General features: G+C 40.0%; 1 protein-coding gene across 5 annotated transcripts in view; it reads left to right on the top strand.

The window, feature by feature from the left end:
• Positions 1–19,960, top strand: part of CNOT10 (CCR4-NOT transcription complex subunit 10) — a 188,172-nt gene that overhangs the window by 42,460 nt on the left and 125,752 nt on the right. For all 5 annotated transcript variants that reach the window (XM_089690736.1, XM_089690725.1, XM_089690729.1 and 2 more), the window contains 2 exons: positions 7,876–8,025; positions 13,910–14,112. In XM_089690736.1, coding sequence (XP_089546862.1) covers positions 7,876–8,025; positions 13,910–14,112 — 353 coding nt within the window. The remainder of the gene's footprint in view (positions 1–7,875; positions 8,026–13,909; positions 14,113–19,960) is intronic.

Raw genomic sequence — 19,960 nt, 5'->3', positions numbered from 1 at the left:
GAGGGAGGTATTTTGTAGTCCTAACATGCTGTCAGTCCCAGGGTGACGACTACTTCTCCATAGATACAGGACAGTGGGCGAGTGTTGCCACCCGAGGAAGTGAATTGTGTTCATGACAGAATCACCAGGTGAAAATAAATGAAAAAAAACCCTGAAAAAATTAAAACAAACGCAGCCATCACATCTAAGATAAGCTGCATTATTACTTTTTTTGTTCTGTGGTTTAGACACGCTTCAAATGGTAACACTTTGGAAACTGGTGCAGATTTGACCTGCACAAAGCTATTCATACCAACAATTCAACTTTTTTTTTTTTTAGAAGTCTGTTTTACTGACTCTTAAGTAGTTAAGAAACCGAACAGACTCCACTTGAGCCAACCTGCAAAGGGGAGGTCACTTATAAAAAGAACTTATACACCCATTTAACTAACAATATGCTGTACTTGGCAAAATGGCCCATATGCCAGGCCACGTAGCCATGAGGAGTGTGGTGAAGCTTTTCCTTATGTCAGTGGGGCCCCTAGTCGACAGAAAGTGGGCGGAGCTCAGTTAGCTGCATATATATCAAGAACGGGATTCAAGGGGTCAAATCCACAGCAGCCGCCTTGCCTATACATCATTAAAATGTTTCCTACTGCCCCTGTTTTTATAAGTATCCCAATATAGAGAAAAGTTCGAGTTAGCCAAATGATTCCAAAAACAAACGAGGGAGGAGAGGCCTTCTTCCAGTGCACATTGATTTGCTTTTTGGCATTGGAGAGCAATGGGTCCAAAAAGCATCCTTTCAGCAACAGTAGGGGCCATGTCCTCGACCAGGTCCAGTAAGCATATTTTTGGTACTGGGGTGAGTCGGGTCTGGTCGACTGTATTAATTTTGTCCACAACCTCCATACAGAACTGGGCAATGAAGGGACAGATCCAGAAGATATGAAAAAAAAAATCAATCCTGTCCGACTGATCTCCATCTGCAGCAGGCAGGTGACAAGGTTGGTCTTAACTTGAGGAGCCTGTGAGGAGTAAAGTATGTGCTATGGAGAATTGGATCAGCCTGTCCTGGACAGAGGCCAGTTTGCAGAAGGGTGCATCCCAAATATCAGTCCAGTCCTCATTGTCCATATCTTCTTCTAGGCATTTCCTCTGTAGGCTGGAGAGGTCAGAATGGGTGATGAAGATAGAGTGTTGACACAAGAACGGAGTTGGCTTGGAAAGCTGGTTTGTACAAAGCAGGTTTTTGAGTGAAGTACAGCACAAAGATAATCCCTGGCGAGGGATCTAACAGGCTATAGTAGGCGTGGGAAAGTTGCAGATATCTGAATCTGTAATAGGACAGTAGATTGTATTTTTGACAAAGCTGATCAAAGGACATCAATTGCCCATTCTCAGAAATGTGTGCCTGGGTCTTAATTTGGAATTTGGCCAAACAAAAGGGGCCAGGGAAGCATATGACAGTGGGGGAAGGAAGGAATTATTCCATAGTGGGGTAAAAGGAGAGGACAGAAGGAGGCTGTACCTCTCAACTAAACCCCACTGACCAGGCTCTAATGGTGGCTTTCAGAAGAGGGTTAAGGCACCATGATACCATGTAATAAAAGATGCCTTAGTGCTTCCAGGGAATTTAAAATGGCTGCTTCCAGCTTGGTAGAGAAGTTGTTTAAATGTGGTGCCAGACACCAGTGAGCAGTAACCAACTGTGTGGCTATGAAATGCTTGTAGATATCCGGCAAAGCTAATCCAGTCTGCTAGGTCAGCCTAGTCCAGTGTTTTAAATTTGTAGCATCGGATCCCCATAAAGAGGAGGATAACAATTGATTAAGCTGTTTAAAGAATGATTTAGGGATCCATATAGATGAATTTCGAAAAAGGTAGGTGAACTGGCATAAGACTTTCATTACAATCAAATTAATACAACCGAGAAAAGCTTTCTCCATGCCTTCAGCCTATTAACATCTGATAACACAGAAAGCAGATTCAGTTCCACATAGGATTTAACATTTCAGGATACTACCACCCCCAGATACACTATATTGGCAAATGTATTGGGACACCCCTCCAAATCATTGGATTCAGGTGTATAAAATCAAGCACCTAGGCAGACTGCTTCTATAAATATTTGTAAAAGAATGGGTCTTTCTCAGGAGCTCAGTGAATTCCAGTTTGGTACCGTGATAGGTTGCCACCTGTGCAATAAGTCCATCCGTGAAATTTCCTTGCTGCTAAATATTCCACAGTCAACTGTTAGTGTTATTATAACAAAGTGGAAGCAACTGGGAAAAACAGCAAATCAGCCGTGCAGGGTCAGCGCATGCTGAATCGCACAGAGTGCAGAAGTTGCCAACTGTCTGCAGAGTTGATAGCTAAAGACCTCCAAACTTTGTGTGGCCTTCAGATTAGCGCAATAACAGTGTGTAGAGAGCTTCATGGAATGGGTTTCCATGGCTGAGCAGCTGCACCCAAGCCTTACATCAAGTACAATACAAAGCATCGGATGCAGTGGGTGTAAAGCATACCATCACTGGACTCTAGAGCAGTGGGGATATGTTCTCTGCAGTGACAAATCACGCTTCTCTGTCTGGCAATCCAATGGACTTGTCTGGGTTTGACGGTTGCCAGGAGAATGGTACTTGCCTGACTGCATTGTTCCAGGTGTAAAGTTTGGTGGAGTGGGGATTATGGTCTGAGGTTGTTTTTCAGTGGTTGGGCTTAGCCCCTTCGTTCCAGTGAAGGGAACTCTTAAGGCGTCAGCATACCAAGACATTTTGGACAATTTTATGCTTCCAACTTTGTGGAAACCGTTTGGGGATGACCCCTTCCCGTTCCAACATGGCTCTGCGCCAGTTCTAATGTTCTCACGTGTAGGCCTTGAAGGCATCCTAGACGAAGTCAGGGGAGGTGGAAGCCTCATTAGTGTGCCAGTAATCTTGTATGACAACGGGGGTTTGCTCAACAGCTTTCGGATGAGATATCCATTGTGGACCCAGTCTGCACTTTGATCTGTTGGGGACCTAAGAGGTACGCAGAGACTGAGACAAAGGATAGTGGTCTGAGATGCACCTCTGGGAGATATACTGCATCAATGATATCAGAGAGCAACAAGGGATTAGCAAATGGCAAATCTAAATGGGAGGAAGTTCTTTAAGTGACAGAAGAGCAAGCTCTAGCTCTAGTTTCAGGGTGATGTGATCTCCAGACCTCAACCAACTTAGCTGCCAAAGCCTGGTTGGAGAGGTCCCCTGTGTGTGAGGTAGATGGAGTTGATCTGTTCAGGTCCAGGGATAAGGTAGCATTAAAGTCCCCCATGAAGACAACTTTTGCTGGATAACAGGAGTTAACCTTATCTAACAGCACATATAGGAGGTCTGATAAAAACATAGCTGGAAGGTGGATATTCAAAAGAACATATCTCTGGTTCCATATAGTGATTTTTAAAATAATGTATTTACAATTTTTGGATCTGTGTGAACACCCTCAGCTGAACAAAGTAGGGATTTATTAAATAAAATTGATACGCCCCTAGAGTATGAAGAGTATGTGACATTGGATGCTTTTTGGACCTGGGGTCTCTTCAAAGAGAGAACCTTGCTTCTCGCCAAATGCCTTTCCTGCAAAAAGAAAACATGGGGGGGTGAGATTTGAAAACTTGGAATAGCAACGTCCTTTTAAAATTTAGAGTTGAGCCCCTGATATTCCAAGATGTCAAATGGAGGCAATCTAAGTCTCGGGTTACCCATAGCATGATTGACTTAACATACAGTACCTGCAGTGGAAGATGTAAAGAAAAGATTTGTTCACCAACTTAATAGTACTGTAGATAGAACTGAGCCAAGGTGAGAGAACAGCACTATACAGCTAAAATCCAACATTTCAACACAAGAGAACTGAACACAATATTTTTAATACAAGCTACTTATGCCAAACATGATCCTAAGTGTTCAGTTGGTGTGCTAAGGAAAATTAGTTCCTAAAAACAAATTGTTAAAAATAAAACCTTTTCAATGAGCCTTTCTTATTCGTACACGGTAGATTGTGCTTTTATGCAGTCTAGCTCTTGTTCTGTTTCTTCGTTAGCAGTCACAGGCTGTTGTTGAACATTACCAATACGCCTCTAGCTAATATTATTCTATGGAGAGTATTATTTGAATGAGCTGCTGTTTGCTTTATTAAACCAACTTCTCAAAGTATTGATTTCTGCTATCTGCTTGCACAAGAGTAATGCCCTGTAAATTCCAACTTGTCCTGAGGGCACACTTTCACTTAAACTCGGTAAGAACATCTGATGGCATTCCTTGCATCAAATGAAACTTGGTCACATTTCTTCGTTGGATCCTTTTTTTCTCTGAGAGTTTCAACCTGATGTCTTATTTTAATTTTTAGAGGTTCTTATGTAATAGCAAAATACATATCTCCTAATATCCTCCCATAATTATTATTATTTATTTTTTTTTTATCCCCATGTATCCTATAGAAATGTTCTCAGGGTCTTGTGTTTTAACCACTTGAGCCCCTTGGAACTTCTTGATTCCCTCCTAAAACCTAACTCCAGGTTTTGTGTTACTTTAAAAAGTTTGTTTCGGCCAAGCTGGCCCAAACACACTTTTTCCATTACTAAGAAATGCAGCTGTTGTCAGCACAAAATGGAGTCAGGCTGAATGAATGAATACGAGGCTCCGTCTGATTTGGCTGATGTGGGTGGATGACATCATGAGCTCCATCTCGGCCAATCAGAGGAAGCCATGTATTCATTCATAAAATACAAGGCTGGGCAGTGCCCAGCCTGATTCCTACAATTTATACAGTGCTGACAGTCACATTTTTTAGTAATGGAAATAGTGTGTTTGGACTAAGCCGGCCCAAAACTATTTTAAAGTAATACAAAACCTGGAGTTAGGCTTTAAATCCTGAAGCGTTTTTTTTTTTTTTTTTTAGCATCTGTAGTTTACCCTAACATAATATACATTGTATCTTTTAAGAACAGATAGGACTTTAATTTGGCAGCAAATTTTGATACATAAAACATTTATTTCCTTGTTTTTATCATTTATGCTCTCCCTTATATTTACCACATAATTTAACCAACAAAGTCTGCTGATTTAAACTATCGCATTAGTGTGACTTATGTAATATAGCAGAATGGTAAAGCTCAAAGTGAATGTATGCATTTTTAATCCCTTTTTATGGCTACATTGTGATGCATGCGGGGTGGGGATATGGTTAGCATAATAAATAAATTTAGTGCAGCGCTAAAATGAAATTAAGTTACTGGATAAAAGTTCGTTTAAAAGTTTGTGCAATCAGTAAAATGCCTATATAGCACCAATAAAAACTTCCACAGCTGTAGATATCTCATAAAAGCTTGTGACAGGAAAATGGCAGAAATGCACACTCACCGACCGCGCATAGGAAATGCCCATATAAGTAACCATCAAACGGAGTGTAAAACAGCAGGTAGATGGTGAGGCATCCCTCGGGAAAAGGTCATCAAGCTTGGGTGAAGTGATGGTCAGCTGGACTCAGAGGACTCCTTTAAGGATGTGTGGGTGAACAACCTGGATACAGGGCTCCCTCCTCTGGATGTTGGATATAGTGGAAGTTGTGCTGTGGATCTAATAGCCCCTCAATGGGGGGCCAAAAAGAAAGGAAGTGCCAATAGTGTAATAATTTTGGTACTTTATTGGATATATATGGTAAAAATAGTAGTGGTGTTGTAGGGCATGAGTACAAATAACAATGCCAAATAATTAAAAAGAGCAGAGTATTGCACAAACCCTGAAGTAAGATGGCCGCCGGACCTCCTCGTGGTCCCGGCGGCGATGACGTCACACGTTGTCAGCTCCTCCTAAGGCCTTTCGTGCTAAGGCTCATCGTCAGAGAGTTGGCCTCCCCTCTGACGATGTACTACTATTTTTACCATATATATCCAATAAAGTACCAAAATTACTACACTATTGGCACTTCCTTTCTTTTTGGCCCCCCATCGAGGGACTATTAGATCCACAGCACAACTTCCACTATATCCAACATCCAGAGGAGGGAGCCCTGTATCCAGGTTGTTCACCCACACATCCGTAAAGGTGTCCTCTGAGTCCAGCTGACCATCACTTCACCCAAGCTTGATGACCTTTTCCCCTGAGGGATGCCTCACCATCTACCTGCTGTTTTACACTCCGTTTGATGGTTACTTATATGGGCATTTCCTATGCGCGGTCGGTGAATGCGCATTTCTGCCATTTTCCTGTCACAAGCTTTTATGAGATATCTACAGCTGTGGACGTTTTTATTGGTGCTATATAGGAGTTTTACTGATTGCACAAACTTTTAAAAGAACTTTTATCCAGTTACTTAATTTCATTTTAGCGCTGCACTTCATTTATTTATTATTAGTATATGAGGTTATTGTGATTTCCTCAAGTGTTTTAGCCGCTATTTCCTTTTATGAGCGCTCGCTTTACCTTCCTTTATAAGGTTAGCATAAATTGTTACAGCAAGGTTGACGGTAGCACAAATAAGAATAACGGCGACTTTTCTACAGATTTGTGGTCGCTAAAAATACAAATGATTTTGCGTTCATTTTATGTAGACATTTGAGGCATATAACCATCCAGATTATCCAACATCATTGTTGCGACAACACTGTAGAGGCAGCGAGAGGCTGGACAGAGCTGTAACACCTGTGCTAGAGCATCCATACTGGTAGCAGGTGCTCTGACATAATAATTATACTTCTGATGCAAACACCGTACAGAAGTTTTTTGTTTAGGTTCTCTTCTACAGTGTGCACCTATAGATGATCGCTGCAGCTCCACTTAGTACTGGACCCCGCCTGTCAGCGGTTCCAGCATCAGGTGTCGCTAAGCCCCAGTGCCATTCTAAAATACCAGTTGGGATTCAATTAGTTAAAAAATTTTAACTACATTTCCTCGAAGTTTAAACAACCTTTCTAGAAAATAGTATGATTGGCTGCTGTGTGAAGCACCTTTTAATTTTCTTTTAATACGTGAGGCCAATTTATTTTAGTATTCTAGACTGAATAACCGTATACCTAAATCCTCTAGATTAACCAGTTAGATTGGTATGGTATTTTGACTCTCCTAACAATCATTAAAGAGTAACTCAATTCTTGTTGAACAAAAAACATCCCCCCTGAGCAGTGTACATTGCAAGGATTTTAACAAACTATTGCAGATTCCTGCCTGTTTTTGCTCTGAAGAAAAAGCTGTTTAGTTATATTTGTGAGCAAAGTGAATCTGTATGGGAGTGACTTTTTCATTATCAATTAACTGATGCACTTGCAGTGTTCTAATGAGGAACGTTAGTGTCAGCATCCCTTTAGAAGTGACTAACCCTTTGGGGGTATCTCACCAAAAATCACATTTTTGTTGCAGAAGATGCCTAAAGACTGATGTGTATCTTAGTGCATAGTTCTGGGAAAATCACTGATCCAATCACACAAGCAGGAAATGAAATCTGTGGTGGATTTCTGTACGGAATGCCTCCAATTGTATATGCTACATTTAAAAAAAATAAATACACACACACATATGTTTGTGTGTGTGTGTATGTATATATATATATATATATATATATATATATATATATCTATATATATATATATATATATATATATATATATATATATATATATATGTATATAAATATATATATATATATATATATATATATATATATATATATATATATAAATTTTTTTTATTTATTTTTTTTAATTTGCAATGTTTTTTTCTGAACTATTTTATTTTTCACGAAAGTGTTGAATGCATGTAATCTGTCCATGTTAAAAAACAAAAAAACAAAAAAACAAACAAACTTTCAGTTCATACATATCAGAGACCTTGCCCTAATAAAATTTTTTGTTCTAAGGGGAATGTGTTCGATGTATGTTCTGGAACAATCTTGGCTGCATCCATTTTGCTATGGGAAAACACAATTTGGGGCTGTTCTACTTTAAAAAGGCTATTCAGGAAAATGACAACGCCTGTGCACAGTTAACCTCATCAAACATAGATCCAGGTAAGAACCTGACACTTTCCTTTCCTTAAGCGTTGGTGTTTACTGCAAATTAAAATAAACTTTTCAGTTAAATAATTGAAATCGGTTTTGCTCACTAAATGTGCGTTTTGCAGAGCCGTTTCTTCTCAAAAAGTATTGGAAGGATAAAGATCACAACCCCAAAGGATGCCAGCAATCCCAATATTTACATGCTTTCCTTTAAGAGCCAGAAATATATATTTTTTCACTGTAGTAATAAGTGTGGGTATAGGATTATAACTTTTTTTTTTTTTTTTTTTTTTTTTTTTTAATGGTTGAACTGGATGAACTTTTTTTGTCTTTTTTTCAGCCAGATTAACTATGTAACTATGTGTACACTTTGTTTTTTTTCTGCATGAAAATACATTCCTAAAAATCCCGTTCATGACTTTAGGGGCTAGTTCATATCTGTAAGCTGAAAAGTGTTTTTTTTTTGTTTTTTTTTCTTTTAATATAGGGAATGCTTCAAAATGCTTTTAAGTACAAATAATTAGTGTAGTATGAATTGTTGTTGTGTTTTTTTGGTTTTTTTTTGCTTTTTTTTACATCCTTTGGAGAACTCCTGAATGTTTCTCCCTCACTTGGCATTATGATTGAACAAGAAAAGGTGTAAAAAACATGCATAAAAATGTAATAAATGTAATAAATGAACCATGCATTAAAAACACATTTTACTGTGACTACATAACAGTGAAAAAGCACCTATAGCATGTAATACATAACTTTTGTTCAGAAAGGCTACAAGGAGATTTAATTACAGTGCCAGGTAATGTTGCTCTAGAAAACCAGGAATGTTTTTTGTAAAACTAGTGTCATAGGTGATAATGTTTTATAAAATAAAGCTATATATGAATAATGATGTATAAAATCAAAATGTAAAGAGTCCATAAAGAGTTCCACCACTGAATGTCATGAGAATAACAAATATATTTTATTGTATTAACACAAACTATCCTAAATATAAATCCAACACAAGGGCTACCCTAACCCATAAAAACAAATGCAGCCTCCCAAGGTAATTAAATCAATACTGTATAATAGTTTGCACAAATAACACTAATTAAATTTGTTGAATGGGTATATATCAAGGAATGTGGACGGAGCAATGAAAGCACAAGAAGTCCCCTCAGATGTCCAATAATTGATTATCTTGTTGGAGTAGGACCCAGGTCAAACCAAAACTAAATATGAAAAGGCACAAATACACCTAATAATATCGTAAATACAAACACTCTTAGATGCCTAGGTACAAAATAGGGAAAAAAAATAATTTTGGTGTACAATAAAAAAAAATTAAAGAATTCTGATCAGAAAAAAGGTGAATCATTGAGAAACTATCATAATGTACAATGTATGTCTAGTGACTGTGAAGGAAATGAAAGTATGAGAAGTAATCTAGATTATCCAACGTCATTGTTGCAACAACACTGTATGTAAAGGCAGGAATAGGCTGGACAGAGCTGCAAACGCTGTGCTAGAGCATCCATACTGATATAGCAGGTGCCGTGACATCATTATACTTCCAATGTAAACAATGCAGAAGTTTTTTGTTTAGGTTCTCTTCTACAACATGCACCTATGGATGATCGCTGCAGTTCCACTTAGTGCTGGACCCACTGCAGTTCCAGCATCAGGTGTTGCTAAGCCCCAGTGCCATTCTAAAATAGCATTTGGGATTCAGTTCGTTTAAACTCAGTATAGTAAATATTTTAAACCCTTTCTAAAAGCTAATTTGATTGGCTGCTGTGGCACCTTGGCACTTGGTGCAACATGTTAAGTCAGCTGTGGGGTGCAACGTACAAGTCCAGGCTGTAGTCAATCCCTATGGAACCCAGTCCCTGGAGACTCCTTCCAGGGGTATGCTCATCTTGATGGATGGGGCCTGGACTTTAAGTACAGTACAGCATCCTGGACAGGTAAGTCAGGGTCACCCTCTATCTCTGACTGTTGCTGTATTCACTTCACAATGCAAAGTTTTCAAACTTTGGGCTAAACTTTAAACCATTCAGAACTAAGTCTCAGGTGGATGTCCAGGTGTTATATCACACCACTGGTCACACACTTTACACCACTTCTGCCTAGAGCCCTTATAAGGTACTCAAGTGATTCCTCCCTCCCTTTCGCCGTGAGGATTCATTACAGGGTCCTCTAAACCTGGGTTACCGTGTGCTCCTTTTTGGACACACATACTTTATTTCCTGCGCTATTTACTCCATTAGTACCCCCCAGGGGAATACCCTCATTTATAGCAGGAGTAGAGACCAGGGAGCCAATTAAAAATCACAAGTGAACATTCACTCTGCCAAAGTCCCACACAACACTCAATCTCAGCTCGACGAAGCGTCCCTTGTAGTGGAGCAGAACCTGGTTCTAACACCGTTGTCTGCTTCTGATTATAGCTCTATTTCAGGCACGCAGCATGTAGTCTACCTGAGTAAAGCAGATATTTCTACACTTGTCACAATTCCTTGGACAGATTACTATCCAACACAGTCACCTTTGTTTTTTTCTCTTATTCTCATCCCTCAACCTGAGCTGAAACCTAATATGCTGGTCCTAGAGAACACAGACAGAGAAGGGAATGAAGAGGATATTAAAGCAGTACTGGAGGAAGTTGCAGAGTATTGTTCTTCTCCAGACTGCTTTTACATAGAAGGGGGAGCTTCATGCTAACACTAAAAAGTTTATTGTCTGTTAAAGCCTTGGCATTGTGCAACCTGACTCTCCTTTGTCTCAGCATGCCCCCTTTTACCCTGCAAAATCCTGCAAAATGTTCCCCGTTCATTAACAGAATGTACAGTCTATGATAAATGGATCACTCCTGAAAAGATTTCACTCCCCCCAAAATCTTTACTGAACTCTATCCAGTGGAAAGTGAGTTTGCAAAGAAGTGTGCTATTTCTGTAGTTGGTCCTACCTTTTCTGTCCTAAACAAACATTTAACTGTAGCTATTGAAGATGTTTTAAAGATTGTGCGGACAGGAAGTTTGAGTTGCTCCCAAAGACGCTCATTAATCTTGCAGGCCCAGCCCTGCAACTAGCTTTTGCTGCAATTTCAGTATGTAACTGGAATAAAACAATGAACAGCCAACCCTCAGTAATGTGCTGTTAAAAGTGCAATTACAGCATTGCCTTTTGCTCTTTTTGTGTAGATGCTCTAGAACAGGGGTGTCAAACTGGCGGCCCTCCAGCTGTTGCAAAACTACAAGTCTCATCATTCCTCTGTCTTTGGGAGTCATGCATGTAACTGTCAGTCTTGCAATGCCTCATGGGATTTGCAGTTTGACAACAGCTGGAGGACCGCCAGTTTGACACCTGTGCCCTAGAACATGAAATGAGACAAATTTACACAATGGTTCTAATATCCATTCACATGCACAGAATCATTTGGCTTAGCGCTTTGACTGCTGATGCTGCCTGCAAAAGGCGGCTCACATGTATGCCCTTTCAAGAAAGACACCTATTTGATAAAGAAATCAAGTGTCTAACCAAAGTTCATCGAAAGGAAAAGTTTTACATCCACAAAGGAAGATTCCACAAACTTCTTCCTCAGGAACCTCTAGCACCTCAAAACGTAAAGCACCTGTCTGCTCTACCCAAGCTTCAGTTTCAATCCCAAGTTCAGTCCTGCCTTTGGCTCAAGGTTTGACCCACAAAGCCTTCCTCAAAGCTCTTTCCACAATGAAGGGGCACCCTCGCTCCTAAGAGAGGGGAGACAAATGTACAGTTTTCCTCATTCTAAGTCACAGATGTCTCAGACTTGAGGGTTTAATCAGTGGTTTCAAGAGGGTACAAAATAGAGTTCAAAACTTTGTCCCTTCAGCAGTTTATTCATTCAAAAGACTGTGTAAGGATGGTTAATATTTGCAAAAGGCCCTGAACCACCTTTTTGTCCCAGGGAATCATTGTGTCAGCATCTCCATATCAAGTTCTACTCAAACTTGTTCATGGTACCAAAGCCCAGCAGGAATATTCACCCCATTTTGGACCTAAAACCCATCAACAGCTTCAAACTGAATAAAGTCTGCATGGAATCTACAAGATCAATAATTGCAGGGAATACCTGGCACAAGTGGATATCCAAAATACTGTTCTGCATGTTTCCATGTACTCACCTCATCAGCGTTTTTGTACTTCGCAGTGGTAGAAAATCACTTCCAGTTTGTTTCACTGCCCTTCGGCCCATTCTCTATTCCCAGAGTGTGGGCCAAAAAGGTCTTAGCACCTCTTTTTGCCCTGCTCAAAACCAAGGGCATTGAGGTCTTGGGCTATCTAGATGACCTTCTGAAGGACTCATCTCCTGGTCAGTTGTCAGACTATTTAACTGCTCCAGGCTTTCGGCTGGGTGATCAATTAAAAAGAAAAAAAAAATCAGCTCTCTATCCTTCTCTTTGTCTGGATTACTTGGGTCTGGTCCTGGATACATCCCAAACAAGAGTTTTTCAAGAAAAGTATTTCTCTTAAGAGCTGATGCTCGAGAACAGAGAACCAAGAGAAATCCTAAAGTGAGATTCTTCATTAGAGTGCTAGGTCTATTGGTCATCTCCTTAAAGACCGTGCTTTTCACCCAGTTCCATTGAAGAACTCTCTAACAAAACAATTTGTTGGCATGGAAAAAGCAGACTGTTACCTCAATTTACCCATGCTCCTATCCAGGCCAGCAAGAACTTCCTTATCTTGGTGGATCATCACCGCAGCCTTTACAGTGGGAAGTTCTATCCTCTGGTCAATGTCCAGACTTCTGCAGATGCAGCTTTTGGCTGCTAGGTCCGTGGAGTGGCACTCTGAACTCCGGTCTTTTGACCTGTTATTTTTGTGGCCTGTTAGCATAATTATTTTTGCCAAGTTGTTGCCCACCCTTCATCTTCATTGCTTGAGGAAGTTCTGTGATATATTAATATGCTGCCTGTGTCCTGTACTCTGAGTAAAGTAGAACTAAAGGGAAAACGTTTTCATTTTGGATAGAGTAAAGGAGGGTTTTAAGCCCTGTCATATTTTTTTCTCCATCTGTGTCCCATTAGGAAGGATTCCCTTCACTTTCTGTTCTGTCCAGGGTGTCACCAGAACTAGTGTTTCTACACCTTGATTGGAGACCAGCTGAGGTAAATTAAATAGTTTGGACCTGATTTGGAAAGGCACACACCTCTCTATAAAAGGTGTCACAGCTGACAATACATGCTGTATCAGAACAAAAGCCATGAGGTCAAAGGAACTGCCTGCATAGCACAGAGACAGAATTATTGCAAGACACAGATCTGGGGATAGCTACAAAAACATTTATGTTGCATTGAAGGTTCCCAAGAGCACAGTGATCTCCATAATTCTCAAATAGAAGAAGTTTGCCACAACTGGGGCTCTTCCAAGTCACCTGGCCAAACTGGGGGAGAAGGGCCTTAGTAAGAGAGGTGACCAAGACCAAGAACCTGATGGTCACCCTGACTGAGCACCAGAGATCCTATGTGAAGATGGGACAGTGCTCCAGAGGGACAACCATACCTGCAGCCATCCTCCGATCTGGGCTCTATGGCAGAGTGACTAGACGGAAGCCTCTCCTCAGTGTAAAACACTGAAAGCCCGCTTGGTGTTTGCAAAGAAGCTTTTGCAGCATTCTTGGGGCTTTTGGATAACTACGCAAGTGAGGCTTCTACAGGTAAGTAACAAGGTCTGTTTAAAACAAATGTTTGACTCAATTAAAACTGCAGTAGAAGTAGATTTGTTTTTTGCTGTAAGCAGAGAACATGTTAGAAGTGGAATTCACCGCTAATGAATGTAAGAAAAACAAGTATACTAATATGATTATCACCTTGTTACATATGCATTTCACCAGGTTTGTTATTATTGCTGTTTAAAATGTGTTTTATTGCAGGGAAGAAATTTTCAGGCCGGCCCATGTGTACATTGTTGACCAACAAACGATACGAGTTGCTCTATAACTGCGGCATACAGCTCTTACACATCGGGCGACCATTGGCAGCTTTTGAATGTCTAATAGAAGCTGTTCAGGTTTACCATTCAAATCCTCGTCTGTGGTTAAGATTAGCAGAATGTTGTATAGCTGCTAATAAGGGGGTAAGTTCATTCTTCATTTGGTTTTTATGTTTCACAGTTTCTGTGAAATACATTTAAAGGAGAATTCTTTTAACCTCTGATTTTGTCTAATCTGGCTACGTTTTGTAATCTGATTACTATTATACTAAAATAATTTTCTTTTTATGGTGCTGCAATGCATTTAACTGCCAGAAACATGTGTATAATTGTGCATTTCAGGCAGAAAAAAAAATGCTGAGCTCTGATAATACAGTGAAACATTTCTTTGCTCTGTCCTATCATTAGTCTTGCTGTAAATCCACAAAAAGTAGTGCAGGGTAATGGTACATCCATTATGTCCATATGAAGTTATCTGGCACTGGATAGCTTCTAATTTTTCTGTTCGCTTTTCTTCCATATTAAAAAACAAAACCTGACTGATATAGCAGCTTTACCTGAAACAGATTCTTGCCTTTTATAGACTAGTGTGCTAGAGAGGCAGTTAACAATTGTATTTTAGGTAAGGCACTTACTTTTTGGACCTTATAAAGAGAAGGGTATTTTATTTGATGACTATTACTCTACTACAGATGTACATGTTGTCTATTAACTGCCTCAGCCATGGAATTGGGAGTCCTTGTGTCCCCTTGTGCCTTGGGACTTTTATACCCAGCTTGTGAGGCTTGCCAGCCTCTCAGTTACCAGAAGTAGCATCAACAGCTTAGTATGTTCACATTTTTCAAGGCAGCAGTGAAGTGTGCAGGATACTTCTGGGTCAGGTCAAGACAATGGGATTTTTTGCTACCAAAATAATAACTTATTACCAAGCATTTCACAAATTTGAGTCTAAGCATCAATACTAATTATTTCATTGTACACACATTGCAATATTCTTTTACCATTGCTATTAGCAGTGCCTTAGTCTTCATTTTTCTCTTTAAGTGACTTCCAGGCACTAACTTTAAAAAAAAAAAAAAAAAGTACTCGAGAGTCACAGTTTTAGTCACTTGACCAATTCTAGCCTTGCCCTGCCAGCAGTACTCATCATTGGCCACACCTCAGGCATGTGTGACATGTATTACAGTAATAGAAGGTAATCTTCACAGTCTAGATAAAAATACTTTCCAAGGAAACCGTTCAGTAGTAAGGTAATTGGACCTTTTTTACACGTGTTTTCTGTTCCTTCTGCTGCTCTCTAGTGATGCACAGCTATCTGCTGCTCTCTAGTGATGCACAGCTATCTGCTGCTCTCTAGTGATGCACAGCTATCTGCTGCTCTCTAGTGATGCACAGCTATCTGCTGCTCTCTAGTGATGCACAGCTATCTGCTGCTCTCTAGTGATGCACAGCTATCTGCTGCTCTCTAGTGATGCACAGCTATCTGCTGCTCTCTAGTGATGCACAGCTATCTGCTGCTCTCTAGTGATGCACAGCTATCTGCTGCTCTCTAGTAATGCACAGCTATCTGCTGCTCTCTAGTGATGCACAGCTATCTGCTGCTCTCTAGTAATGCACAGCTATCTGCTGCTCTCTAGTAATGCACAGCTATCTGCTGCTGTCTAATGATGCACAGCTACCGGCTGCTAGAGCAACCAAGCATGCGACAGTCAGTGAGGTGAATTGCCATAGAGCATTGCAAGCATGTTTTTATGAGTGCATTCTTCTGCTTGCCAGTAGGGGGAGCTCTTAGTTTTTCCTTAGGACTGGTAAAAGCAAGGTTATATTGTGCTGCATGTCTCTTCTGACAACCTTGACATTTCACTTCTATAAAAAGCAGAAAAGGTTTATATTGTAGGAAACTAGCCAGTTCAAGTCCTTTTTTTTTTTTTTTTTAATTGCTGTTTTGAAAAACTCCAATTCATTTACTAGGTGTGTGCATTTGTTACAGGTCTGCAGATTTACTGGACATAGGGTTATAGGCCCTAGTTTACACCTGTGCAGTCTGTACCAGTGCAGTCAACAAAAGTAGAACATGTTGTATTTTTTTTTCCTGTTTGGAACACATCTGGAATGCTGCAAAACGTATCAGAAATGCACTGGAATATATATGTCTTCAATTGAGATGATGAAAAATAAAATGGGAAAAACGCGAATGCAGAAACTCACCTGGAATGCAGAAATTGTGACGTGAACTAGCCCTTCTTAAACTTTAGGGTACATAAAATACCTTTACAGCTTAAAAGCTGTCCTATGATTAGAATTCACACTTCACATAAATCAGTTGAACACATCAGCATTTTCAAAATATATTAGTAATTTTAGTAAAAGTACTTCACATATAGTTGATCATGTTAACCACTTGCCGCCCAGCCACTGTAGATATACAGCGGCAGGGCGGCACTCGTAGGCAAAACCACATTTTAAACCGTGTGTTTTGTAAACAAATAGGGGGCGCGCGGTCGCCCTATATGTCCCGCCGATCACCGCCACAGATGTGAGTCGCCGGGTCACAGCCGGTCCTCGGCGGCAAACAGTGACAGACAGCACAGCTGCAGTAGCTGTGCTGTCTGTCACTTCCCTGTCAGCTCGAGGATGAGCTGATCGAGAAAGAACAGTTTCTCTTTCTCGATCAGCCTTGTCCCGCCCAGTACACACCCCCGCCCCCTAGTAAAACACTCCCCTCACTCCTATAACCCTTCCCAGCAAAATAAAGTTAACCCCTTCCTCCCCATTGGCATTAGTACAGTGTCAGTGTTTTTTTTTGCACTGATCACTGTATTAGTGTTTTTGGGGATGTCAGTGACCCCAAGTCAGTACCCCCCATTGTCAGAATGTCCGCCGCAGTCCTGCCATAAGTCGCTGGTCGCTGCCATAAGTCCCTGATCGCCGCCATAATTAGCTGATCGCCGCCATTATTAGTATAAAAAAAAACCTAAAAATCCCAGTATCTTTCCCGCCATTTGTAAACGCTATAACTTTCACGTAAACCAATTAATTTACACGTATTGGGTTTTTTTTTTTTAGCAAAGACATGTCGCAGAATGCATTTTGGCAGAAATTTATGACTAAATTTGATTTTTTCATTTTTTTTTACTGGACATGTTTTATAGCAAAAAGTCCAAAATATTGTTTTTTTTTTCCTCAAAATTGTCAGCCTTTTTTTTTTATAGCGCAAAAAATAAAAACCGCACAGGCGATCAAATACCACCGAAAGAAAGCTCAATTTGTGGGGAAAAAAAGGATGTAAATTTCATTTATGTACCGTATTGCATGACCGCGCAATTGTCCGTTAAACTAGCGCAGTGCTGTATAGCAGAAAAGTGGCGTAAATTGCAGTATTTATACCATAGTTTGTAGACGCTAGAACATCCACACAAAGCAATCAATTTACACTTATTGGGATTTTTTTTTACCAAAAACATGTAGCAGAATACATTTTGGCCTAAATTTATAACCAACTTTGAGTTTACTATATATTTTTTATAGCTGAAAGTAAAAAATATTGTTTTTCTTCAAAATGTTTGGCCTTTTTTTGTTTATAGCGTGAAAAATAAAAAGCGCAAAGGTGATCAAATTACACAGAAAGAAAGCTCTATTTGTGAAAAAAAGGACGTAAATTTCGTTTGGGTGCAGCATTGCATGACCGCGCAATTATCAGTTGAATTAGTGCAGCGCCGAGTAGCAAAAAGAGGCCTGGTCATTAAGGGGGTAAATCCTCTGGAGCTCAAGTGGTTAAGCATTAGCTTTGTGGAACATTTTACACAAGTTCTATGTTTCTAATTGTCTCCATAATCTAATACTTTATTAACTGCTTCCCTGCTGTGCTATGGCCGAAAGATGGCTACAGCGTGGCTCTCCAGTTTTGAGAAAACGTCCATGGAAGTCCTCCCACGTGCATGTGTTCTGCGTGCCCCCTGGGGCTCACTTTGTGACCACTGTGTCCTTTGGATGCAGCTGATCACAGATTGTGATAAAGGACCAATCACAGCGGCCCTTTACGATGTGATCAGTTGTGTCCAATTACAGCTAGTCACATGTAAATAGACTTGCGAGTTATCGGTAGTTCTTTCCTCTCACGCTGTCTCTGTGTGCGAAAAGGAGAGCCGATAACCAGCAAATCTGACTTAGACACAGTGAGTATGTTCTTTACATTGATAATGAGGGCACTGATCCAGTGTCCTGAGGATCAGTGCAGCTTTTCAGTGCCATCTCAAGAGTGCAGCCTCATCCGTGCCCCCCAGTGCAGCCCCATCAGTGCCCATCAGTAAAGAAGAAAAATTACTTATTTGCAAAATTTTATAACAGAAACTTAAAAAGAAAACATTTTCAGTCCTTTTTTTTTCTTTGTTTAGCAAAAAAAAAAACAGTGGTGATTAACCACTTGCCGACTGCCCACAGTGCTTTTACTGTGGTACTGTGGGCGGCATGTATAGGCAAAGTGACGTACCCTTATGTAAGTTTGCCTGTACAGACACATAAGGGGGGGCTCTGTAAAGTCTTCCTTTACTAGTGAGCTGTGCTTGGCCCACAACTCACATGGTACCTGGGCCAGTCACCGCTCCCTGTACCATGTAATTAGCTGTTGCCAGTCACAGATCACTAGTATTCACTGCAGTCATGAGCTTAAGCCATTCATGACAGTTCAAAGCATTGCAGGTAAAATGATCTTCATTGTACAAGCAATGAAAGTGTAATAAAAAAACCCCCCAAAAAAACTAGTCACCCCCAGAGTAGTAAAATGGTACTATGGTAACATTGAACTACTCTGATGAAAGTAAAAAAAAATTGTAAAAAAAGTTTAAAAAATAAAATATTGCATAAAAAATTATTTTATATTTTTTTTTTCTTGTTACACATGCTGTCATCAGTCAGTGTCCCTGATCACCGCCACACCAGTCATGTCATATGACGCTGTACTGCTGTGGTGAAAGCATGTATATATAAAAAAAAAAAATGGGTAGAAAAACAAATTTTATTGTCTTCATTTTCCAAAAAAATTGCAGCTTCAAAAAACTTGCCATTCCTCTTATTAAATATGTCAAACCTTCTACTTTCCAAAAAGCGGTAATTTGGGAGATATTTGTACTGTCCTGACATTTTAACAGCCTCAAGAGATGAGATTGGCCATCAGTACATCAAGATTGATCAGTTTTCAAATATGTATTCCAGGGGTCTCCAAACTTTTCAAACAAAGGGCCAGTATGCTGTCCTTCAGACCTTAGGAAGGCCAGATTAGAGCCAGTAAGGACAGAAAATGTCTTGGCCCCTGCATCAGTGAGAATAAACATGGCCTCAGGGTTGGTCAGGAGGAGGAGTAGTGCCCCACCATTGGTATTAGGGGGAAGAATAGTACACCATCATTGGTTTGATGGGAAGGAGTACTGCCCCATTGTTGGTCTCAGTTGGAGGAATAGTGCCCCAAGGGCCAGATAAAGGGTAGCAAAGGACCACATCCGGCCCTCGGGCCACAGTTTGGAGACCCGTGATATATTCCATAGTTTGTGGACACTATAACTTTCCTACAGACTAAATAATATACACTTATTGGGACTTTTGTTTTTACCAAAGACATGTAGCAGAGTATATTTTGGCCTAAATTTATGAAGATTAGATTTATTAAATATTTTTTTATTGAATATGTTTTATAACAGAAAATACTGTTGTTTTTTCCCCCAAAATTGTAGTCTTTTTTTAATTCATATAATTTAAAAAAAAAAAAAACCAGTGGTGATCATATACCACCAAAAGAAAGGTAAGTGCCCTCATATTAAAAGTCAGCAGCTACAGTATTTGTAGCTGTTTGGTTTTGATTTTTTGGGGGGAGCCCAGAGTTATGCTTTAAGAACATTTCAACTATACATAAGAACTGGTAACCACCCTCTTTCCCCTCATCATTTAAAAGCTTTCTGCAAATATGCATTTTCAGCTATTGACAATGTTGATCCAGAAG

The sequence above is a fragment of the Staurois parvus genome, unplaced genomic scaffold, assembly GCF_062004578.1.
Source record: "Staurois parvus isolate SC_StPar_1 unplaced genomic scaffold, SC_StPar_1.0 ptg000021l, whole genome shotgun sequence".
NCBI classification, from domain to species: domain Eukaryota; kingdom Metazoa; phylum Chordata; class Amphibia; order Anura; family Ranidae; genus Staurois; species Staurois parvus.
This window is presented reverse-complemented; position numbering and strand designations above follow the sequence as displayed.